This window comes from Rhineura floridana, chromosome 18, assembly GCF_030035675.1.
Source record: "Rhineura floridana isolate rRhiFlo1 chromosome 18, rRhiFlo1.hap2, whole genome shotgun sequence".
In the NCBI taxonomy this organism is placed as follows: Eukaryota; Metazoa; Chordata; class Lepidosauria; order Squamata; family Rhineuridae; genus Rhineura; species Rhineura floridana.
Window position 1 is genome coordinate 10,839,510 of NC_084497.1, and position 25,837 is coordinate 10,865,346.

Below are 25,837 nucleotides of genomic sequence, written 5' to 3' on the forward strand. Positions count from 1 at the left end.
CCCTGGTTCAATTCCCCAGCAGCTCCAGAGAGGGCTAGGAGAGAGCCCTGCCTGAAATCCTGCAGAGCTGCGGCCAGTCAGCGTGGACAATGCTGCACTAGATGGAACAATGCTCTGACTCGGCAAAAGGCAGCTTGCTCGTCTTCTTGCGCTGTACATAACACAGGAAAGTCACTGTTGACTAGTAGAATGCTTGGCAGTGGGTGTTGCACCCCCACTGGCGGAGGCAGTAAATGCCTCTGAATGTCAGATGCTGGGAGTCCCAAGTGGGGAGAGTTGCACCCGGTTCCTGCTTGCGGCATTGTGGCATCTGGCTGGCCACTGTGAGAACAGGATGCTGGACTAGATCCCCCCCCCCCCGGCCTGATCCAGCTGTTGCCGCCACAGGGCTCTGCTTGGGTCCTAGAAGGATCAAAGGAGGACTGGTCCCTAAGAAGTGGCTTTTGGGTTGTATCTAACAGGTAGAAATTGCATCTGTCTTTGCGGCTTGGAATTTGCCAGTGGAAGCCTTAAGCTTCCCAGGAAGTTATTCTAAAAAGCCTTCATTATTTGGAGAAGAAGAAGAAGAAGGTTTTCTAGCTGTTTGGCCTCAGGTCAGTTGTTCAGCTACATTAATGACAGCCTGGGGGCAGGCAGGGCGCTGACAGAGTCCTCGTTTTCTGGCTGCTCTGGTCTGCTGCTGCTTCATTGCTGGTTGCATTTGGCCTTATGTTGTCATTCTTTTGGTAACAGGACTGGCTCTAGCAAATGCTCCCCATGTCCCATTCAGGCACAACACACTCCAGATGTTTTCCTGGCATTCCCTCTCGGGCGCTCCCCAGAAACCAGAGAATGATAAACGCTGGTCCTTGCAAGGGCAAAGTCCCTCTTGTCTGATCTTTCTTTCTTTCTTTCTTTCTTTCTTTCTTTCTTTCTTTCTTTCTTTCTTTCTTTCTTTCTTTCTTTCTTTCTTTCTTTCTTTCTTTCTTTCTTTCTTTCTTTCTTTCTTTCTTTCTTTCTAGAATTAGACAAACAGTTGGTTTATACAAACCAGAGGAATGAAATTAAGGGATTTCCCTTCCTTCTCACTCCCCTTGCCCCCCCACTCCCAAAAATTCCATGAAGAATTTAGGAACTTTCCCTTGTCGGAAACTTGAACTGCAAGGAGAAAAGATACAAATCTCCATTCTCAGAAGCTTAAGCAGGATAAATTAATGAACTGCTGAAATGCCAACAGTTCTGGAACACCCGTGGTTACAAAGTCTTTCACGTGCTGCGGTGTTGCAATCACATTGCGTAAGACAAGTCGCGCTCTTTCTTTCTCTCAGGTTTTGTGTGTGTGTGTGTGTGTGTTTCCAGCAGATGTGGATCTGCCGTCTGTGCTGTGCGGTGAGAAGCACGAGGGAATTTGAGCGCAAAGCAGAAAGGACTTCTAGGACTGTGACCTAATAATGCGCGTCTCGCCTGCGTGGTGGGTGTCTCTGGTCTCAGTCCATAAACAAAAGAAGCCTCCCATTGTCTTGTTTTGAAACTTCAAAAAGTTTGTATAAGTTAGCATAACGCGGACCTAGACAAAAATACTGCTGTACACTGAAGGGCTTACCTTGAAGAACGACTGTGCTCAAGAGAGTTGGCATCTCCTGTGGAGATTCAATGAAAGGCTGGAGAAGCGTCCCTGGGGGGAATTGCTGATTATTTTGTCCTTTTAATAATTGCATTGCTTACAACTGGGCTGCGTCCTGCAGAAACTGAGCCAGGCCTTGGCGACCCTGCCTGTCCCTTCTCAGGTGCAGCTGAGGCCAGTTCAGCCCTCTCCTTTGGCAAAATAGATGGGCACTTGTGTCCTTCTTAAAATGATGGCTGTCCCGAAGCTGATTCCTCCCAGAGCTTCATGCACGTGGGAGTTGTCTGTCTGGCTTTTACTTGATACGTTCCAGATTGCTTCCATACCCAGGCTCTGTTCATTGAAAAATCTAGATTATATTGTTGCTGAATTGTTGCATTCCAGTGTGTTCCATGTCTACCTCCTGTGTCGTTTTCAGACCTGATTTGTGGCAGTTTTGGTCTTAAAATGCATTGCGGTGTCAGCCTGTCTAGTGTGAATTGGCAAAGCGCTATTGAGGCACTTTGGGGGCTACTGCACCTTTTAGCAAGAGTTTTCGCCTTCCAGATTTAGCCCAATTTATTGCTTTCTGTTCAGCCCACTGGTGGAGGGGTGGATGAGTGATGAACTGCCCCTTTGAAATATCAGCCTTGGTTCGCTGCCAGGTCAGGAGGCGTCACTGAGTAAGTGAAACATCAGGCTGCTTATTTGAGAATCTGGTGCTAGATAGCTCATACACCATGGTCTCCATATTTGAAGATGGATAAAAAAATGTACAATTTCTGAGCAAAGTTGGAAGGGGACATGGAGCAAAGTCTCACTCAAGTCTCCTTCATCTTACTCCTGTAAAGATTTCAGCAGGACGTTACGGGACCTACACCAACTGGAAACGAAACAGTATGCCCATCCCGAAACTTGCAGGCACAGTGTCGGAAGCAGGATTGCATATAACTGCTCCGAAACCATCATGACTGTAACCCTTCATGAATGCATGATAAAACTCAGGAAGAAGGGCCCTTGGCCAGGGCAATCAATGTCAGGATTGCTGATTGAATCGGAGCTGCTGCAGAATGTGGTGGCGTTTCTGTCCAGAGGGGGTCTGATGGGAGAGCCTGCCTCTGCTGCACCCGGACGCGTGGTTGCTTCCTGACTTGGGGAAAGGGTTGCTTCCTGGCTTTCCACCTGGTTTGCTTCTCAGACGCCAAGTGAGGTGAAAGGCCATCTTGGTTAGTGGGGATGAAAACCCGTTGCCTTTGGGTGGTGGTGTTTCCTCACCATTTTATTTTTAGCAGGCAAACTCTTTGAGACGGCATCCTTTGGGCCTTGCTTAATTAGGTCCTGACGAAGATTAGGCAGATGTTTCCTCGCCGCCTGCCACTGACCCCAAACTCCTTTGAAGTGACTCCTCTGTGGACTTCAAAGTGTATGCTGTCCCTCTGGTGCTTGTGGCGGGCATGTCAGAGAGGAAACTTCCCCCTGTGGGTCAGCCACTCAACTCTTTTCTTAAAAAATAAAACAAAATAAAAATCCTATGTTCTTTAGCCGTTCGGTTTAGTTGTTCACCAACAACCCCTTGGGGAGACGTTTTCACAACTCTTTTGCTTGCTGTGTGGCAGTGTTGTTGATCCCCCCCCTTGTGCAATAGCTTTTGGGGTGGTGGGGTAGAATAATACCTAAATTTAGCACACAGCATTTAAGGAAAAGATGAAGACTTGCAGATTTCTGCACACGCTAGTTGGGTTTGCATAATAACCATTCTGGGTTTGCAGGGAGGGGCGCAGATGCTTTTTAGAAAAGAGGTGTGTGTGTAGTGAAAACCAGAATGGCTGCTGCATGCCAAAGGGGGGGGCTGGAGGGGACTGGAAAAAGGAGATGAATGGCAATTGGAATTAGTAGCTCTAGAGAAATTGGGTTTTTGACCTCTAGCAGTTAGTTTGTTTTAAATGTTCAGTACACCAGAGTGAGAAAGGCAGCAGCTGCAACCCCTGCTATCACTGGCAATTCCGTTTTTACTCCTGAATCTTGTCACTGGGGGACATCTGTGGCCCTCCAGATTGCTGGGGTCCCACCTCCCATCACCCTCCCTGACTGTTGGCCATGCTGGCTGCTGGGAATTGGGAGTCCAGACAACCTCTTTACTGAGCACGTAGCTGGATTTGCTCACATGAAGGCTATACCTCCTCCTCCTAACCAGTCGTTTTTAGCTCATTTCACCCTTCATTTTCCTAACCACAAAAGTCCATTTTTTTAAAGTGGTTTTGTGCTCCAGAGTGCTTTGATCCATTTTAATTGCACAAACCTGAATTTCTGGTTAACGATGGAATCCCTCTCACAACGTAGTGACCATTTGGAAGCGACCTGTGATCCCCAAGACTGCAAAAACTTTGATTTTACAGCCAGCCAGTGTGTGCTGTCCTACATTACTTGTTGCTGTTCTCGCACCTAAGAGTGTCCCAAAGCAACATGTAGCATAAGACATTAAAACAAATCATGTTAAGCAAATCATAAAATACAGTTAGTGTATTCTGTTGCTTGGGAGGGGGTGTTTCTGTGTCTTTTTATCCTAGATGAAAATGTGCCCTTTCTTTGAAAAACAAAACAATTTCTCCCTGCTGTCTTCAAAGCACACAGACTTCCACTGTTGCCCAACAGCCAGGTAAGGAGGCTTCAGGTAGGAATCTGAGTAATGAATGGCAGATTTGGAAATCCTCTGTGCCATGACCAGCCAAATAACTTTGATCCGAGTGGTTTCTACTGAGTGCGTTGCAGCTGCTAAGAGATAGTTTTGGAGTAGGAATTTCCCCTGAGAGACCCTTTCTTCACAGATGGGGTTGGCCGCATTTGGGTACTTTACCCACGGCCCCTCAGGCATCCTTTTTAGTGTGTATTCATTATGATTTGTGCTTTTGATGGTATTGGAGCAATTATGTGCTATTCTGCTTTCAATATCATTTGTGCCTACAGAGTTTTTGGACAGACAGACTGCTTCGTGCCAAATTAGTGCATCTCTTGTAGGTTCCTGCCTGTAACTTTTCATATTGCAAATGTTCTGGAGTTTTGTTTCTGTCCCACTTTTGTTGTGCTATAGTGCAAGAGTGCCCCTCCAGATGGCAGTAATGCAGTAAATGGGGAAACATCACAGAACAGCTAATCAAAGCAGAATGATGTGTGGACAGTCCAGGATAAATCCACCACAAAGGTGCTATTATTCCATCAGTGGCATGTTGCAAAATATACCTGCAACCCCCTTGCCCCAGTCTAGAGGCACTCCTAAGTATTACCTCCCAATGCCAAGCTGAAGAAATGAGGCCATTGATCTTCTGCTGGTAATTGGGATACCCCATTTAATGGTTTAATTGCTTTTTAGTTTACGGAATCATTTACTGAATCTTTTGTATATTATCTTATTGTACACCACTTTGATAACTTGTGAAGTGATTTATAAATCTGCAAATAAATAAAATAAGTCCTAGAATAGTAGAATTGGAAGGGGCCTATAGGGCCATCCAGTCTAACCCCCTGCTCAACGCAGGAATCCAAATCAAAGCATCCCTGACAGGTGCTGTCCAGCTGCCTCTTGAAGGCCTCCAGTGTCAGAGCGCCTCCTATCTCCGTAGGTCATTGGTTCCACTGTTGTACCGCTGTAACAGTTAGGAAGTTTTCCCTGATGTTCAGCCAAAATCTGGCTTCCTGTAACTTGAGCCAACTCTTCCATGTCCTGCACTCTGGGACGATCGAGAAGAGATCCTGGCCCTCCTCTGTGTGACAACCTTTCATGTACTTGAAGAGTGCTATCATATCTCACCTCAGTCTTCTCTTCTCCAGGCTAAACATGCCTAGTTCTTTCAGCCTCTTCCAATAGGGCTTTTTCCCAGTTCCCTAATCATCCTTGCTGCCCTCTTCTGAACCTGTTAAAGTTTGTCTCCATCCGTCTTCAAGTGCAGTGTCCATAAATGGATGCAGTCCTCAAGATGAGGCCAACTAGTGCCGAATAGAGTGGAACCGATACTTCACACAATTTGGAAACTGTACTTCTGTTAATAAAGCCTAAAATAGCATTTGCCTTTTTTGCAGCCACATTGCACTGTTGGCTCATATTCAGCTTGTGATCAACTACAACCCCAAGATCCTTCTCACATGTCGTACTGCTGAGCCACGTATGCATTACAACTATGCATTTGGTTTCATTTTTCCTAGGTGTAGAACTTTGCACTTATCCCTATTAAATTTCATACTGTTGTTTTCAGCCCAATACTCCAGTCTTTCAAGGTCGCTTTGAATTTTGTTTCTGTCTTCCATGGTGTTAGCTATTCCTCCCAATTTTGTGAAAAATGAAATGGACTGCCTTCAGGTCGATTCCGACTTATGGGCGACTCTATGAATAGGGTTTTCATGGTAAGCGGTATTCAGAGGGGGTTCCCCATTGCCTCCCTCTGAGGCTGAGAGGCAGTGACTGGCCCAAGGTCACCCAGTGAGCTTCATGGCTGTGTGGGGATTCAAACCCTGGTCTCCCAGGTCCTAGTCCAACACCCTAACCACTACACCACACTGGCTCTCACCCAATTTTGTACGATCTGCAAATTTGATAAGCATTCCCTGCACCTCCTCATCCAAGTCATTAATAAAAATGTTGAAGAGCACTGGGCCCAGGACCGAGCCCTGCGGTACCCTGCTCGTTACCTACCCTCAGTTTGAGAAGGAAGCACTCTTTGAGTATGATTCTGTAGCCAGCTGTGGATTCACCCGAAATTTGTTCCATCCAGCCCATGTTTAGCTAGCTTGCTAATCATGGGGCACTTTGTCAAAAGCTTTACTGAAGTTGAGATATATTACATCCACAGTATTGCCACAATCTACCAGGGAGGTTACGTCGTCATTAAATGAGGTAAGATTAGTCTAACAAGATTTGTTCTTGACAAATCCATGTTAGCTTCTAGTAATCAAATAAAGACAAAACAGCACACGCTTTCTGTGTTTTAAAATGAAGATTTCCCTATTCCCAGGGGAAGCACAAATATTAGGGAAGGCACATAGCTCAGTGGTAGAACATCTGCCTTGCATGCAGAAGGTCCCAGATTCAATCCCCGATGGCATCACCAGGGTTCAGCCTGTCGATTGCCAGGAGACAAGAGCCTTCCTGTTACCAGGTACTCCAAGAGCAGAGAAAGCGCAGGGACTGCCGCCCTGGCCTTGCAGGACATTCAGTGCCATCATTTCCCAACTCTGCAGGGAGAGAGACGCTGAAACAACAGGAAGAGTTCCCCCCCCCCCCGTCTGTCTCTGCACCCAGCTGTGTGGGGCTCGTGAGAAGGAACATGCGCCTGCCCGCCCACCTCCCCAGGTGCCGCTAAATTGCCTTGTGAGGGCTGGCGGGCTGCCTGCGGGCTGTGCATGGGGAAGGGCGAAGGTGAAGCTCTTTTCAACCACTGTGCCTCTGAAACAGCCGTTTCCATGGGAGCAGCAGCAGCAGCGGAGCATCCCCCCCCCCCCCCCGGTGAATGCCCATGCTGTGCTCCTAATGGAAGAAAAGGCTTGGGGTTAAAATAAAAGGGGGAGAGAAAGAGAAGAGATGAGCCAATCGCAATATCTTCTGCACCCCGCTTTGTGCCAGCCAGGCAGCAGGTGGTTGCTGGAGGGGCAAGGTGCAAGCACGGCAGCTGTCCTGTGTGGGCTGCAGGCGGCGCTTTGACAAGCAAGCACACCCAGGAAGTGACCTGTCGATATCAGAGGCCCTTGCAGTGCAATAAGCGCCTGGTTCTTCAGCCACCGTTGGTTCATGCCTCTTAAACGCAGCCTCTTCGCTTGTCAGTGACTGGATCTAGTTGGGTCTGGAATGTGGTGACTCTGGCAGCTCCCGTCTCTTTAAGATTGAGCAGGCATGATGGTGTTTAGCACAGAGCTTGCTAACTTCAATTGGGGGGGGGGAGTCTGCAAGACAGATTGGTGTGCAACAGGGTGGGTGGGTGAGTGGGGGGGGGAAGCAGAGAAGCATCTGCCTGCTTCACCACCTTCAGTACCCCCATTTTCCTGAGGACATTCACAGAAACATAGAAAGCAGCCTTATGGTTATATTATTTTGCTTGAAATTGTTTTGTAATTGTTTGCTTTTGTTGCAAGCTATTTCAATTATTGTGTTCTTGCTTCCTTTTTGTAAATCGCTTTGAGTTCTATTGTTGAAAAAAAGCGACTAATAAATACTAGTAATAAATAATAAATAAATATACCAAGTCAGAGCATTCATCCATTGAGCTCAGCATTGTCTGCTCTGACTGGCAGCAACTCTGTAGGAGTCTCAGGCGAAGCAGGGTCTGGACATCTCTTTTAAGCGGAGATGTCAGAGGAGATTGAACCTGGGACCTTTTGCGTGCAACACGATGCTCTGCCTCTGAGTTACGGCCCTCCTCTTATACTGATCCAGACCATCATCACTGTCAACACTGACTAGCAGCAGCTCTCCAGGGTTTCAGAAAGAGGTCTTTTCGCTCCAGCCTACCTGGAGAGACCAGGGATTGAACCTGGGATTGTCGTACCTGGGAACAGTTAAAAAAATGTTTCTCAGTGTAAACCAAGAAATTGCCTGTCCAGACAACGGGAGATTTATCTCTGTATCTCTTTTTTAAATTTTGGCATCTCGCCCTCCTTTCCTAACCATTCTGTTGCCATTCTGTTCCCCTCACTGTCTGTGCTGTTATTTTGGGCTCTTTGGGGAGTCCCTCCCCCCCCCGCTGGTCCCCACCATACCCTTTCACATTCGTTTGGATACTTGTGCATGTCTTGGGGTCCCCTTCTGAGTGCGTCAGTAACTCACCCTCAGGAGTGGGTGGTTCTGGCTACATGGGACACAGGAAGACTCGGCATTGGGGGCCCTTTTCTGTCTGCCCCCTCCGAAGGAGGCATGGAGAGCGGCAACAGGAGAACGGGCCTTCTTAGCGGTGGCCCCCGCCTGTGGAATGCTCCCCCCAGGGAGGCATGCCTGGCGCCATCGTTATTCACCTTTAGGCACCAGGCAGACACATTTCTGTTCTCCCGGGCAGCTGGTTCTTAACCTTGCAGGGCTTCTGTCACATAGCCTTCCTAGGAAGGGTTGCTCCACTGCCTTATGCACTGCTTTTGTTTTTCACGTTTTCTATTTTTGCTTTTCAGTTTTTTTTATTCACTTTGAGTGCACATGTTTGTGTAGAAAAGCGACTAACACATTTAATAAATAAATAAATAAATAAAATTGAGTCTGTCGGAAGAGCTGCGAATAGCAATTTGGGGAAGGGCCGTCATAGTTCAGTGGCAGAGCCCCTGCTTTGCGTGCAGAAGGTCCTCGTGCAATCCCAACGGCATCCCCAGGTAGGGCTGGGAAAGAAAAAACCCTGCCTGGAAGCTTGGACAGCTGCTGCCAGCCAGTGCAGGCAGTCCCAGGCTGGGTGGACCAGCGGCCTGTCTCCGTACAAGGCAGCTTCCTAGTTCCTGTTCCCAGGAGAGGGCCAGTTGTAGCTGTTCTGTGTTTTGTTTGTTTCTTGTGAGTTGTCCTCTCTGGGAAAGAGGCACCTGCCGCCTTGATCTCCTCACTTCCTGAGTCAGCAGCAGCAGAGAGTTTCCTACTTCAGAAAGAGGTCATGGAGTTATGTCCTGAACATTTTAGTGCTGATAACGGGCGCACACACGCAAACAGGAAAAAAAAGTCCTTGAGGGTTGTTTTCGTTGTCCCAAACTGTACATTTTGACATTTTGGGATATGTGCAGAAACCTTTTGGGGGCAAGCCAGTTCTGTGGGGAATCTAGGAGATGGGGTGGGTGGGGAGGCAGCCAGGGTGAGGAACAGAGGAGAACGTTCAAAGCTGTGACCGGCAACACGCCAACAAGTGCCCTTGCAATTTGTGGCATCTGTTGTCCCCCCTCTGGCGGAAGCAAGGTGTAAACTGTCACAACGCACCTTGGGGTATGTGGAAAGAGGCAGGTGGGTCCGATGCCATTCAGGATCTTTCACCTGGCCACAATAGATGCTTGGAGAAGGGGCCATAGCTCTGTTGTGGAGCACCTGCATGGCATATAGAAGGTCCCAGTTTCATTCCCCAGTTGGACTGAGAATATCCTGTGCCTGAAAGCCTAGAGAGCTGCTGCCAGCCAGTGTGGAATAATGCAGGGCTAGGTGGACCGATTGGTCTGACTTGGAATGAGGCAGCCTCCTCCTCTGTTCTTCTGCTTCGCTAGTCTTGTTCCTAGAACGGATCCTTGAATCCTCGCACCCCCTCCTTGCTTTCCCCGTTTTAGCTGTGCTCCTTCACCAGTGCCTAGGTTTAACTCATATTCCTAATCTCCCAAGGTTAGATCAGCTTTGGCTCAGCTGAAGCTCACCCGTCGCCGTTCTGCCGAGAAGACTTCCTTCCCTTCCTCGCAGCCATCTTGTTCTCCTGCAAACTTGCTCTTCTTCCCCCCTTACAGGGTGCCTCAACCATCGTATATGCTGGTTTCTCGTGATACATATTTGGAATTTCTGAAATATACCAAAGGCTTCCTGACCCTTCCAGGTTGCGTCTTGATGCGAACGGTTCCCAGTAAATTCATATGCACAATGTTCCTTGCACAGTCTTTTTTTGCTAGTGCCCGGCTCAAGCATTTTTGACACAAGGGAAGTATTGAAAGAAAGAGACAGAAAACAGAAAATTCTGCTAAATGAAACGCAGCGTAGCCAAATGGAATCGGGACATGCAGGAGGGACTGGGAGATGGGCAGCTGTGTCTTAATTTGGCCACTGGAAAGTTGAGCTTAACATTTTCACTATTCTGTTTCTTCATGTAAAAATTGAAATCTGCACACTCTTTTTTTGGGGGGGGGGGAGGCAGAGAAAACACACTAAGGATTGTATCCAGTGTTCATCCTACTCAGAGTAGGCCCACTGAAGTCAATAGGCATGCCTAACATTTAAGTCCATTGATTTCAATTGGCCTACTCCGAGCAAGACTTAGTTGGATGCAAAATTTGAGAGAGATTTTTTTGGAAGGGCTCGGAATTATTTATTTTGTCGGTGGTGTGGAATGGATTGGGGCTCGTATTTTCCCTCTTATCCCCCCCCCCCCCCCCATGAAACAGTGGCCGCAGAGCCAAGAGGGAAAGCAGTCGCTGTGATCAAGGTGTGGAGCTCCCTGTTGCTGAGTCCTTGTGTGGGGCTCCTTTTCCTTCACCTTCTCCTGCTAATTCTTGCTTAGACTAAGCAGCAACCAGGATGGTGCCCATCACTATATATCTCGCCTTCGTCATCCTCCCAAGCCAAGGGTTGCTAGCCTTTTTAGATCTGTGGGCGCATTTGGATTTTGCTGTGGGCACCACCCCCTCTCGTCACTTCTCTCCCTCCTCCCCGGATCAACCCCCCCTCCCAATAGAGTAAGAGATGAGGGGGTGGGAAAGAGAGCTCATCCGAGAACAGGAATGATATGCTTTGGCAGGCAAGGCTGTCAGTGGCTACTAGACGTGATGGCTGGGTTCTCTTTCCACTGTCGGAGGCTTCATTCAGTGGTGATCACTCGTGGCTGAGTAAGATGGTCTTCCAAGATAAGGTCTTTAAGGGTGGGTCCGTAAGTGACTGTAGAGGCCAATTCTAGATCCACACAGCCTCCCACAGTGAGGACGTAGGTTTCCAGATGGAAGATGGTTGCGATGGGGATTTGTTTGACGTGCCTTCTGCTTGGCTCGTTTGTCCCTTTCGCCCTGTTTTCGTGCTTCTTCAAATTCCACACCACCTTTGATAATGCCTACAGTAAGGTCGGCAGTACAATGGCTTTGTAAATAAGCATTTTGGTCCCCCTGCGAATATCCCAATCCTCAAACACTCTACGCTTCATTCAGGAGAATGCGGCACTCGCAGAACTCAGATGATGTTGAATTTCAGCATCAATGTCAGCTTTTACAGAGAGATGGGTGCCAAGATAGGGGAAGTGATGAACGTTCTCCAGTGTCACACCATTAAGCTGGATTGATGGTGCTACGGAGGGAAAAGTTTGCACCTGTTGATGAAGCACTTTGGTTTTTTTAATATTAAGTGAGAGCCCAAGCTTTCCATATGCTTCTACAAAGACATTCAGGATAGTTTGGAGATCTTTCTCTGAATGTGCAGAGACTACATTATCATCGGCATATTGAAGTTCTACAACATTAACATTACCTTACTTCTTGCTTTCAGCCTGCTGAGATTAAAAAGCTTTCCATCTGTTTGATATATGATTTCCACACTAGTAGGAAGTTTGCCCTCAATGAGGTATACAATCATAGCAATGAAGATAGCAAATAAGGTAGGAGGAATGACACATCCCTGTTTTACGCCTGATCTGACTCTGAATGGATCACTCTGAAAGCCATGGTTATCCCAAATTGTCGCTGTCATGGAGGAGGCTACTACTACCACTGGCGATCACTCGTGGCCGAGTAAGATTGTCTTCCAAAATAAGGTTGGCTGGAAGACGCCTGTGCATGAATTTGTTTTATGTGGGGAGATCGGCGCATGACGATCAACACACAATCTTGACAGAAAAAGGCTTTGATCCAGTGGCATGGATACCACGACGATTGGAAGTCCTTTATCTGCTGCAGCCTTCATCCGCCTTCATAGCTGTTGTAACGTACACATTGTTATCCTCCGCCTGTTCTGCCATTGAGGACTTGGATAGTTCTTTGTCTGGTTCCTCTCCCTTGACCTGACCACCATGGGTGACCCTGCTGGAAGTACATGGCTCCCGACGGCATCGCTCACAGGGTTCATTGGAACACACAAGACCACTCACCACTACAAGGTGACGATCCAGCGAGGCTGTCCGCCTCTGATTGCCAGTTGCTGGGAATTACAAGTGGCGGAGAGTTCCTGCTGCGCTGAGGTCCTGCATGCAAGCTTCTCTCAAGAGGCATCTGGTTGGCCGCTTTGAGAACAAGATGCCAGACGATATGGGACCCCTTTGGCCTGATTTCAGCTCCTTCAGGGCTCTTTCTATGCTCTATGGATAGCTTTAAAAAGATATTAGGCAAATTCACGGAGGAGGAGAGGCTACTAGCAGGGTGGCTATGTTTTGCCTCCGAATATCAATTGCTGGGAATCGCAAGTTGCGCTCAGGTCCTACTTGTGGGCTTTTCCCCATTGGGGCATTTGGTTGGCCATTGTGAGAACAGGATCCTGGACTAGATGGAGGCCCCTGTGGCCTGATCCAGCTGCAGGTCTTTTCTTACGCACTTCTAATTATTTATTTCTCTATACATGCCTGAATTTCTATACCTGCTAAATCAAGAAAGAAAGAAAAATTCTGGAAGCGAAACATAAAACCAGCTTAAAATCAAAGATGGGACCTAAAAGGCAAACACAAGAAGAGCTCAAAGCTGGGTCACATGGCAAGGTTAGCTTGTGTAAACGAAATGTTTTCAGCTGGCATATAACTAAACGGAGAAGGCCTTGCCTTCCTCACGTGCAAAGGCAGCCAGGTCCATCACAGAGTTGCTCCACGCTAAATGTCCCGCACCTTGCGGCCACCAGTCAGGCCTCATAGGGTTGTATTCAGTGCTATACTCAAAAGTAGATTCACTGAAATTAAAGGACATGGCTAACGTGGGACAATTTATTTCAGTGGATATGTTCTGAGTAGAGCTTGGCTAGATTGAAGCCATAAGGAACAGTTAGCGGTATTTTCTCCGATCAGTATCAAAGAACACGCAGGAGTATATTCGGAAAGGCGACCCCTCAGGTTTTGGACTTCATACACTCACAGGAACAGCTTTATATTTGGCCTGAGAGAGTATTGGCGATCAAAGCAGATTCCTCAGCAGTGCTGTCACATGCTTCCGATAACCAGCTTGGGCAAAGAGCCAGGCTGGTGCGTTGTGCGCCAGCTGCAGCTTCCAGGCCAGCCCCACATGGAGCACCTTGCAGTAATCTGGTCATGAGGCTATCAGTGCCTGGACCACCATGGCTAAGCTATCTCCGTCCAGGAATGACTGAGGCTGTTACACAAGCGGAAGCTGGTGAGAGGTGCTCCCAGCCACTGAGGCCACCTTGAGCCTCCAGTGATGAATCAAGAAGCCACCCACAGTGTGGGCCTTGAGTGCAACCCAGGCCAGGGGATCTCCCAGACAGCAGAAAGAGAATCCTGTCTTGCCAGGATTATTGGTCCTTGTCCACCCCATGCACCATCCAGACACCAGTCCAGGGCTTGCACAGCCATGCCTGATTCAGATGATATGGCAAAATAGTTGTTTATTTATTAGAGTTATCTCCCACCCTTCCTCCCAATAGGAGCCCAGGGCAGCAATAGAGGCGAGTGTCATCATTCGTTCTCCAAGTCTCCTAATGACAACTCAGTGACTTCAGGTACAGAAGTTGAGCAGCATTGGGGATAGTATAGTGCTTTGCTGAGGTGCAGCCCACACATCCCCCAAGTAAGATTGGAACCACAGCACAACAGTGCCTCCAGGGCCCATCTTCCTGAGCCTCCACCAGGTGCAAGACAGATTTCAGGTCGCACACAAACAAATACAAAATCTAGTTTACTCAGATTGGAGACTCCTGTGCCTCCCCTCACATTGAAACTATTATAATTCATTGCGGTTTCTTAAAGCGAAATTCATTGCTTCACAGTCACAGTTTTAACTAATTTCTTTATAACTAGCTTAGGTATCAATTGTGTTGGTTTGTTGAAGCAGCCTTCTCCAACCTGGTGCCCTCCAGATGTTTTGTTGGAGTGCAACACCAATCAATCCCAGCCAGCACCTGACGAGGTGCGCATTTATTTATTTATTTATTGCATTTCTATACCGCCCCATAGCCGAAGCTCTCGGGGCGGTTTACAACTATTAAAAACATAAAAAACAAATATACAAATTTTAAAAAACATATTTTGAAAAAGCCATTTAAAAACACATGCTAAAATGCCTGGGAGAAGAGGAAAGTCTTGACCTAGCGCTGAAAAGGTAACAGTGTTGGTGCCTGGCGCACCTTGTCAAGAAAATATTCCATAATTTGGGGGCCACCACTGAGAGGCCCTCTCCCTTGTTGCCAGCCTCCAAGCTTCCCTCAGAGTAGGCACCCGGAGGAGGGCCTTGGATGTTGAGCGTAGTGTACGGGTGGGTTCGTGTTGGGAGAGGCATTCTATCAGGTATTGTGGTCCCAAGCTGTGTAAGGCTTTATAGGTTAAAACCCTATATTTATTTATTTATTTGGTTCCCTTTATGAATTACTTCCAATAAAGTATCTTGAAGCAATTTCACAGTAAAAACACGTAAAAGCAGTAAGAAAAAATCCATCTATGAACACAATTCCTTATGTAAACAGTTTAAAAAGAATTCTGTATATGAAAACAATTCGATATATACAAACAATTAAAAACAATTCCATATGTTAAAACAGTTTCAGATCCAGTACAGATACAGACTGGGATAAAGATCTCTGCTTAAGAGGCTGAGAGCAGGTTCAGGTTAAGAAGAGCTGGCTGGATCAGGCCAGCAGCCCGTCTAGTCCAGCATCCTGTTCTCACATGGCCAACCAGATGCCCATTATGGTAAGCCGACAAGCAGGACCTGAGCGCAACAGCAGTGACTCTCCCCTGTCATCCTCTTTCAAAGCCATCCAAGTTGGTGGCCTTTACAGCCTTCGTTGGGAACAAATTCCATATTAATGAAAAAGGAAAGGTCTACAACAGGTGCTGAAAAGACAGAGAATTCCAAAGGGGGTGGGGGTAGGGTGCTAAAGGCCCTATTCTGAGATCCTTCGGAACAGACCTCCTGAGAAGATGGTGTTTGCAGAAGGTCCCCTTCTGCTGAGACCAGTGATCGCTTGGGTATGTACATAAGGAGTGAGATGATTTTCTGTATACTTATAGATGGGTAAAGTTGCATGTGTGTGCGTGTGTCTTCGAACACAGACACAATGAGGCTCTAGTTCATGAAAGCTTTTGCCCCAATAGATGTGCCTTCAAGGTGCCACAGGACACTCTTGGTATGTTTGTTGTAGTAAGCTATGGCCGCCCGCTGCCACTCTGGATGTTGTGCTGGTGTTTTTGTTAAGGCTTCAAACAATTCCTGTTTATACCCAGATCTGTTCCAGTTTTAAGAGCTACTAGCTGGAACTTGGAAATCGCTTCTGAGGATGCTCAGGACCGCCTGGCCATCGGGGAATGAAGCAGGATTGGCCCAAGCATTCAGCTCTCTAATACATTTTTTGCAAGAATTCTTTTGGAGACCCCCTCAAAAAGGGCCTGGATGCATGTAAGCAGGTTCTCCCCTCTTTTAAGTTGGGACTTTGCAACTTTTTAAGATTTGGTAAGGGTTAGGGCCTAAGCCCCATGAGTGGAGCCAGTCCCAGGAGGGCTTGCAATTAGTGCCAAATGCCTCGGTGTTAGGGCATCTGCTTGACTCTGGTCCCAGCTTCAATCCCCGGCATCTCCATGTAGGGCTGAGAAAAAACTTCCTTTCTGAAAGATCAGGGGTTACTACCATGACTACTTTTATATCCAGCCTTTTGTTGTACCTGGTTCTCTCCCGTTTTATCCTCCCAACAACCCTGTGAGGTAGGTTAGGCTGAAAGACTTCTGGCTGGCCCCAAGGTCACCCATAGATGAGTGGAATTGTGAAGGCTGCTCTGTGCCAGGCCCATCACTACACCCTATCGGCTCTCGCATCACTCTGACTGTCCCATGTTGTTTGACAAATCCGGGAGAGACTTGCCCAGGGACTTGGAGTGCGCTGTCCCCAGTATGGGGATGGCGTGCTGTGCTCTTTTTCTCCTCTTCATCAGTGACCAAGGCAAATGTTCAAACGTTCTAAGTCAGTAACGGGGTGGATGAACTGAAGCTTAATCCCTGCCAAGTGCTTCTGGTCAGGGAGGAAGGGAGTCCTAGAGAACTGGGAGACCCTTTCCTGGGGAGGTCTGATCCGGCTAAAGTGACACAAGCCTTCGTTATAGCCTGACTACATCGGAAGCTGCCTTAATACTGCATCAGACTCTTAGTCCACGTAGCTCAGTATTACCCACCCTGACTGGCAGCGATGCCTCTCCTGGGTTTCTGGCAGGAGGTGCCACTGGGGGCCCTTTGCGTGCAAGGCGCCTGCCCTGCCACTGAGCGGTTGCCCTTCCCCAAAGGGGGGATTTGTTGAGGTGGTAGGAGCAGGAGAAAGCAGGGCTCCCCTTGCTTTAAAGCTAACCACAACTTAAGTCTGGCACACTGGAAAGGATGTCACAGGACAGAGCCCCCCAGAGCATGTGCGCAGTACATTTTCCCACTGAGCATGTCCAGCCCCAGTGGAGGTCTGGAAAAGACCTTTCTATAGCAGCAGCAGCATTTTTGCTGCACCGCCTTTGATGAATGTCTGTGTTGAGGGCTTTGTTATTGTTGTTGTTGTTTGAATCTGGTTTCCTTTCTTTTTGTGTGTGTGTGTGATTTTAATTTATGTAAGTTGCCTTGAGTGGGGTGTTAAGTCTCAGAGAGGCCAGGTAGAGACCTTGCAAGCAAAAATAAAGGAAACTCTGTGCCTTACTTGGTTGCAGGCTTTGGCACCCACCTCAAAACCAGGTGCGAGCTGTTGACAGGTTGCTGTTGGAGGCACAAGGCTTTCTCTTCCAAAACCCAGATTTGTCCGTGTGTCAGAACTTGATTGAGCCCCAACTTTGGCTCAGAAATGGGTAAGGCGCACCCATATTCCAATCAGCGTTACACAAGCAATTGCATTGCTTCCCTCCTGTTGGGAATGCTGGTGGAGGAGTCTTCTTCCTCCTCCTCCTCCTCCTTCCCCCTCCACCTTTTTGCGTGTCATCTAGTGACTTGCTTTCCTAGAGTTTGTGTGTTTGGAGCTCTGTTCATATGCTGTGCCGATTCCCCCTTGGCTGCTGACCTGCCTGTCCCCTTCCCTGAGATGCAGAAGTGCACTGCCTTGATCCTTAGTTAAAGTGTTTTTGGGCAAGGGGGTGCAGTCTCAAGCCAGAATAGGCTTGTGTTGTGCCTGCACAGAGGCCCGTCTGGACTGTGACGGATCTGAAGATGCCAGCCTTGGGATGCAGCCAGTCTCAAAACACGGTGGGAAGCGCAGAAGTGAAGGAGGCCGTTGCTTCAGGAATCGCTTGGCCCTCCTCTAGGACATCAGAAGAGCTGCTGGACCTGGCCAATAGCCCGTCTCCTCATGGCAGCCATCCAGTTACCCAGGTGGGCAAGAGCAACTCTCCCTCTTGCAGTTCCCAGCAACTGGTACTATTAAGAAGCATACCTCCCCTGGCAGTGGGAGGAGAAGGTAGCCATTGTGGCTTGCTGCCGTTGAAGACCTTCCCCTCCCTCCATGGATTTCTCTGATCCCCTTTTAAAGCTGTCCAGGTTGGTGCCATCACTGCCTTTTGTGGGAGTGGATTCCAGAGTTTTAACTGTGCATTGTGTGATGGAGTCGTTCCCTTTTGCCTCTCCTGAACCTTCCATCTTTCCTGAATGACCCCATTGTTTTCAGTCAAGGTCATAGGAAGCCACCTTCCGCCATGGCGGTCCATCTAGCTCTGTGTTGTCGGCAGGCAAAGACTTTTTCATTCCGACAGGCTTTTGGACTAGAAGATGTTTAAGATAGGGCCTCATAAGGTCTGTTGTATCGTTCTATGGTCCTATTCTTAATGTTTTAAATTGTCTTAGTATCTTAAGTGTATGTTTCATGGTTTTAATGTCACGAATAGTTTAATTCTATTTTAATTGTATATTTTTGTATGTTTTTTTACCTATGTGTAGTTTTTATTTGTAAGCCGCCCTGAGTTCCAGTTTTGGAAAAAGGGCGGGGTAAAAATAAAGATTCATTCATTCATTCACTGACTGGCAGCAGCTCGCCAGGGTCTCTCCCAGCCCTCCCAGGAAATTCCAGGGATTGAACCTGGGGCCTTTTTGCATACAAAACAGCTGCGGCCCTGCCCCTAAGCTAGACTGGCAAAGTATCTCTGGGGTGTGAGATTTGGGGTCTGAAATACTGGTGGATCACAACACAGGGTGACCCGCGAGGGATTGAGCTAAGTGTCTCCCAGCATGTGACCTAAACCCTCCTTAAGAGGGATTTTCCATCCCTTTCAAGGGGAGGCTGAGAATACACACACACACACACACAGAGATGCACACTTGCAACCTGGAAAATTCAGAGAGGAGGTTTCCACAGCAACTGTAACCGGGCCATGTGCCTGCATTGCGTCCTTGTGGCTTAGTGCGCTGTGCTATGGGCATTGCTACCTTTATACAGTAAGGAGGGAGAGATGGGAGGGGATGGGGGAGGGACATAGTTCAGTGGTTAGAGCACTTGTTTTGCATGCAGAAGGCCCCAGGTTCAATCCCCACCGGCATCTCCATATAGGCCTAGGAAAGAAAAAAACCTGCCTGAAACCCTGAGGAGAGAGCTGCTGCCAGTCAGTGTCTGACTCTATATAAGGCACCCTCCTCCATTCCTGTTCAAGTCACTCTTTTGTTCAGAACTGTGAGGACTGGAAACTTAACTTTCTTTTTAAGGAAAGCACCATAGCTTAGTGGAAGACCAACCTGCTTTGCATGCGGAATTTGTGGAATTCCCTCCCAAATGATCTCTGCCATCCCCCTCTATGATGAGCTTCCGCCGGGCCTTGAAGACCTGGCTCTTCAGGCAGGCTTTTGGGGTGGGTTAGATTTTATTATTGTTGTTGAGATTTTTAATGTTTGAATGTATTTGTATGTTTTTATTTTGTACGTCGCCCAGAGTGGCTGGACAGCCAGCCAGATGGGCAACTAATAATAATAATAATAATAATAATGCAGAAGGTCAATCCCTGGCAGCATCTCCAGGTAGGACAAAGAGACTCCCTGGCTGAAACCCTGGAGAGCCACTGCCAGTTAGTGTGGGCATTACTGAGCTAGATGGGCCAGTGGTCTAACTCAGTACAAGGCAGCTTCCTATGTCCTCATTTAAATAACCCCTTTATTGAGAATCACAAGGACTAGAATCTTGCTTTATTTTAAAGAAGAGGACCGTAGCTCAGTGGTAGAGCGTCCTGGAGTGTCGCTACCAGTCAGTGTAGGCAGCACTGAGCAAGACAGACCAAGGGTCTGACTCTGTATAAGGCCGCTTCTTACTGTATGTCCCTGTTCCCACCCTGCCAAAAATTCAGCTGGGTGTTCCTCCAGTTCCTGTGTGTGGATGAGAACAGGGCACACCCATTCATCTTTGCAGCTTTGGATCTAGGCCAAAAGCACTAGGCTGTGCCTAACACTGCTCCAAAACTTTCCAAGCTATACATTTTTTTGGCCATTGAATTGGGCTGCTCCTTCTTCTGTCAGATCGTGCATATTACAGTCACAATGCAACGTGGCTTTAGCTCTCTCTCCACACACACACCCAGATGCACACACAGCCACGCGCACAGTTTTTTCTAAAGTACAGACTCTCCGTTTTACTAGCGCCCCTCCGTGTTTGTGCAGAAGGGGTTAAGTGTCTGTTCCCTTTGCAGAGGCAGAGAAATGTCTTGAATGGCTCCCCCTACTCCAAGCAGCCAACGCATTGGTTAAGGGCGAGGGCGGTTCTCCTGCGGAAACCATTTCCCGGCCTGGATATCTAAGGATCCGGAGCCTTTCAAAAATCCCCCTCTCTCTGTAGTTCACCTGCCCAGGCTGGCCGGGGACTCTTTCTCTTGCCTGATTTGGGCCTTTGCCTCCCAGCAAGCCTAGCCTAGAACTGGCTTTTGTTCTTCAAATAATTTTTTTAGGGGAGTTCTTAATGAGCAGTGCTCTGGAACCCTTGACCAGGCAACCTAAAGTCCTGTTCTGTCCTTCTGTATGGCAGCCTTCACCAACCTGGTGCCTTCCAGGTGTTTTAGAGCACGGCTCTCGTCAGCCTCAGCATCGGATGGCTTTGCTGGCTGGGGCTGAAGGGAGCTGCGCTCTGAACCACCTGGAGGGCACCGGGTTGGCGAAGGCTGTTGCATTGGCTCCTGAAGGTGGGGAAGGGCCATAGCTCCATGGTAGAGCATCTGCCTGCAGAAGATCTCCAGGTAGGGCTGGGAATGCTGGAGAATCGCTGCCGGTCAGCGCAGACCACTGTTCTTCAACCTTGGGTCTCCATCGTCCTTGGCCATTGGCTCAGCTGGCTGGGGTTGAAGGGAGCTGCAATCCAGCAACATGTGGGGGCCCACGGTTGGAGAACGGCAGTGCAGACGGTGCCGACCTCTGGGGACTGGTGGTCTGACTCGGTGCAATGCAGCCTCTGGCGCTCTTTGCCAAGCCTGTGCACATGAAAGCACAATCTGCACGGCGGCTTTTGAGCTTCCACAAGCCAGGCTTGAAAAGTCTTTGAGGAAATGTATCTGCTGAAGGCACAAGGGTAGGGTGCTGAGGAGTGTTAGCCAAGGTCCTGAGAGCCTTGTGTGGGCTCAGGTGCATCCATGCACACACAGCTCCTCCCTGGACTTCTTGCTCCTCCCGTAGCTGCTTGTGTTGCCTCCTGTGTTGCTGCAGAGCCTTTTCCTCACTTCTGGCCTTCTGGGGGGTGGGGGGCAAGAAGCTGTAGCGTTGAGCATAACTAAGTGCCTTGTGCACCCCCACACCTCTGTGGGTCCCATGCACAACTTAGGGAAACAGGAACCTGTCTAAACAAGCTCTGCATTGTCCACACTGACTGGCAGCAGCTCTGCAGGGTATCTAGCCCTACCCGGAGATTGAACCCAGGACTGTCTGCATACGAAGCATGTGCTCTGCCGCTGAGCTCTCCTTAAAAATGAAACAAGGTGATTCCAGCCTTCGTGGTTCTGATTAAGGGGCTTAGCTACAAAGGGACACAGGAACCTGCCTTACACGGAGTCAGACCGCTGTGGTCCGTGAAGCTCAGTATAACCTACACTGACTGGCAGCAGCGGTGCTCCAGGGTTCCAGACTCAGGGCTCTTTCTTTCCCAGCCTGTTTGGCACTCACGGCCAAGACACATGCCACGGAGCTACAGATTTGCCATTTTCCATCATAAAGGGGCAGCACTGGGGCCAGGGCCTCTTCTCCGCTGGGAAGCAGTAGGCACAATTCTTCTTAGAGCGTTGCTGCTGTTGTGCTCTTGTGTCCTGCTTGTGGGCTTCCCGTAAGGGGCATCTGGCTGGCCCGTGAAGAACAGGATGCTGGACTAGATGGCCCCTGTTGGCCTGATCCAGCCCTGCAGGGCTTTTCTGATGTTGTTAAGCAGAGCATACAGGCGACAGCCCTCCTTCGTGGTGGCACCTTGGATGTTATCCAGAAGTTTGCTCCCTCTGCCCATGGAGGTTCCATTTGGCTATGTGGGACTTTGTGAGCTGTTCTGCATGCAACAGGCAGCCAGAAGCGGGGAAGGTGGGGAACAGCCACATAGCTCAGTGGCAGAAGGTCCCAGGTTCAGTTCCCGACGACATCTCCAGGTAGGGCTGGGAGAGACTCCTGCATGAAAGCCCAGAACTCTGCAGCCACAGTTGTTTTGCAGTCTCTTCCGCCCTAAGCTATAGGAACCAGGGCACTGGCTGAAACTTGTGTAGATCATGAAACAGAACCTGTTTTAGGTTGGTAAGGCTTTTAAAATACCCCCAGTTTGTTCCCAGGCTGCACATTCTTAGCCAGATCTAAGCAAGGAGTTGCAGGAAGTCTATAGAAGGTGCTAGCCCACATGGTTTTCAACCTACCCGTGTCTGAGTCAGTGGTGCACTTTGGTGGTAACTTGAAAAAAGCCATGCGGAATAAAGCTCTCTCTTTTCCAGTCTCTAGAAAGCTTTGTGCCTCCTTCAAAGCCTCGAGGTGGTTTTTGTGTCTTTTGTTTTTGATCCATCTCAAGCTGTGGGCTAAGGATCCAGTGGCTTCTAGATGTATATTTTTGACAAAAAATCTGCCTTTGTTCTAAAATGGGCTTCTCTTGTGGCCTTTTAAGTTCTAGGGAGGGTTGTCCCGTTGCTCTCTAAGCCGCTGAAACCCAGCCAGGTCGCCCTGTGACAGCCTTCCGAAGAGGGTGAACCTCTTTAGCCATGGCGTGCCTGCTGCCTGCCTGGGGGCTGTCTGGATTTGACTGGCAAGGCTTGCTGTGTGACTGGGCTGCCCCTCCCTGCTCTGACAGCTTGAGCTGGGACAGAACAGCTGGAGTGCCACATGACTTGAGCATGACTAACATGCAGGGGAGAGGTGTGTACATGGCTGCCTAGCAAAGTGGCAGGATCCAGCTTTCCTTGAAAGGCTCCCAGCCTTTCTCCAGAGTCTGTCATGCTTGTTGGGCAACACAGCCCATTGTATAAATAGCAGGAAAAACAGTAACTTGCACAAATTGTGTGTGTGTGTGTGTGTGTGTGTGTGAGAGAGAGAGAGAGAGAGAGAGAGAGAGAGAGAGAGAGAGAGAGAGAGAGAGAGAGTTGCACTTTGCCTTTGGGATTTTGTTAAAAGAACAGCACAGGAGTGTTTGTGATGGTGCCTCCCTCCCCCTCAAAATGCCCCTGTAGCTTTCCTGGTGTAGAATAGATGGAGTGGACTCTGCTAGTCCAGCTATTTAACACGGAGGCTTTCAGAACTGGTGTAATTACCTTCAGAGACTCAAGAGACCATACTTTGAAAGAGAAAGAAGGAAAGAAAGAAAGGTCCAATTGTGCGTGTGATTTCTGCCTTGGCTTGATCTGTTGGTCAGTGTAGACTGTACTGAGCGAGATGGAGCTGACTCTGTGTACAAGGCAGCTTTCTGTGCTCCTATGGCATAGAGAAGGAGACTTTGGTCCCTGGATTGTGAGGCAGCGGAGTGAAGGTAAACTGGGCGGTGAAGCAAAATGCAGATCCTGGAAAAGTTCTTTGAAGAATAGATGTAGCGCCTTGGGCACGGGGTGGGGGACTGGCACGAACCAGCTTAAAGGATGCAAGTGTTGGTCTGACCGTTGAGTACATTAAAAAAATCCCTGTGATGGTTTGGTAAGATCATGGATTGAGTAGAGAGATTTGCTCTTAAGCACAGGGTGATGTTTCCAATGTTAACCTACTCAGAGCAGACCCATTAAAAGTAAAGGATGTGAGTTACTTACGTCTGTTAATGTCAATGGGTCTGCTCTGAGCAGAATTTCAACCACTGCCTCTGGTTGAAATGGACGAGGAAGAGTCCAGCCTTTGAGGGTGGAGGGAAGGGAGCTTCCCACTTTTGCTGCTAGACTGACCTTCATGTTCTTGAACGGACAGATGGGCTTGTGTTCAAGGTGCAGAGCTGGCCAGGCAGGAATCTCCCCCAAATTGTTCTTTTTTAAAAAGTGTTTTTAAATTTGTATATTTGTTTTTAATGTTTTTAATTGTTGTAAACTGCCCAGAGCGCTTCGGCTATGGGACGGTAGACAAATGTAATAAATAATAATAATAATTTTGCTGGGTAGAACTCAGGAAACAATTCAGGATCTCAGGCCCTTTCCTCAAAACTACCTAAGCTCTCTTGAGGCAGAGCTTTTTTACCTTAGGCCCCCAGATGTTGCTAGACTACAACACCGATAATCCCTAACTCCTGGCTAAGCTGGTTGAGGATGATGGGAGTTGTAGTCTAGGAAAGTCTGGGATTCTCCCAAGGTGGAATAACTCTGTTTTAAGGAAAGGCAGGCTTAAAAAAAAAGTAAGTTTTTTAAAGGCCTCCTTGAATGCCAGAAACGGAAAGGGGCAGGGCAAATGTTAATTGGGAGAGAGTTCCACGGGGTGGGAGCCACCACCAAGAAGGCTCTGTCTCCCGTGGTGGCCAATCTAACCTATTTCATGTGGTGTGGAATGCCCCCCCCAAATGGTGGGTAAATAACAGGTCACCCAGCTCCAGAGTACATGAGCCCAGTAGAGCAGTAGGCAAGAGATGCTGTGTGGCAACAGTACGGGATTATGGGGAGTGCTTGCTCTCATCCCTGCCTGTTTCTCTCTCCCCCCCCAGTGTGCCCTTCTCCATGCAAGTCTCAGGGCTGCACCCCAGATGGCGACTGCTGCCACTCAGAGTGCCTGGGCAACTGCCTGGAGCCTGGCAACGAGGAGAAGTGCCTGGCATGCCGCCGCTTTAACCTGAACGGCAAGTGCGTGGAGATGTGCCCGCCGGGCTACTACCGCTTCGGAGGCTGGCGCTGCGTCAGCTTCGACTTCTGCCAGGAGCTGCACAACAAGTGCAAGATCGCCCACCAGTCCAACTGCCACGTCGTCCACAACGGCGAGTGCGTCCCCGGCTGCCCTTCCGGGTACACCATGAACTCCACCAAGTGAGTTGACTTCCTCTCCCCTCCCGGCCCCCTCCTCAAAGTGAATCCTCTTGCTGGCAGTCTGTGGAGCAGGGCATGCCTAGCAAGGTTGTCTGCTGGTGGGTAGTTGTTGTGGTGATGGCAGCTGTGAGGACTGGAAGGCTCAGTTAGGAAGCTGGAGAGAGGACAAGCTGGCACGCAGTATCTAGGGGGAAGGGTCATAGAGGGTCCCTTCTGCATGCAGAAGGTCCCAGGATCAATCCCCAGTGGCATCTCCAGGTAAGGCCACCTTAAGTCCTACCTTAAGATGCCATTGGAGATTGAACCTGGGGCCTTCTGACACCAAGCAGGTGTTCTACCACTGACCTAGGGTCTTTTTCTTAAAAATAAAGCAAGATTCCAGTCCTCAAGATTCTGAATAAAGGTCTGATTTCAAAAGGAAAATAGAAAGCTGCCTTTCACTGAGCTGGTGTTTCTAGCGGAGTATTGTCGACACTGACTCTCCAGGCTTCCCAGCGGGGGTCTCTGCAGCCAGACCTGGAGGTGCTGCCATTGGGGATTGATGCTTCCGCATGCAAAGCAGATGCGCTGCCACCAACGCACGGCCTCTCCTCCCGTGTCGGTGCCTCACGCTCCAACCGCCTGTTCGAAGTGCAAGTTAGTCAGTGTGTAACTCATGACTTAATGGAAATTAGCCCCCAAAGCCAAACAAACCCATAAAAATAACGACAGTGAGGGGAGGGAAGAGAAATAAATAACAACGTAAAGAGGATTTAAAAGCCATTTTCAAAACAAGATGCCAAGTGTGGTTGGTATATCCGTGGCCAGCGTTGGCCACTAGAGGGGGCTCCTGCCTCAGCCAAGATCCCTTTTCTTCCAGGGCTGTCTTCTTTCTGTTGGGGATCCTTGGGGGAGGGAGGGGTTTAATGCAAATCGCTCCCCCTGAAACGTCCCAAAGTGATTGAGAATAAGATCATCATTAATAAAAGCATATTTCAAATCCCAGAGCAGATACAGACTGGGATTAACCAGCATTAGTCATACTCAGCATAGACCCCCTGAAATTCATGGGCAGGACTCACTTGGGCCCA

At 48.7% G+C, this 25,837-nt stretch overlaps 1 protein-coding gene across 1 annotated transcript in view; it reads left to right on the plus strand.

Annotated features, from left to right (window-relative positions):
- INSR (insulin receptor) overlaps window positions 1-25,837 on the plus strand; it is an 87,392-nt gene that overhangs the window by 27,424 nt on the left and 34,131 nt on the right. Inside the window, exon 3 of the mRNA XM_061602074.1 lies at window positions 24,452-24,767. Coding sequence (XP_061458058.1) covers window positions 24,452-24,767 — 316 coding nt within the window. The remainder of the gene's footprint in view (window positions 1-24,451; window positions 24,768-25,837) is intronic.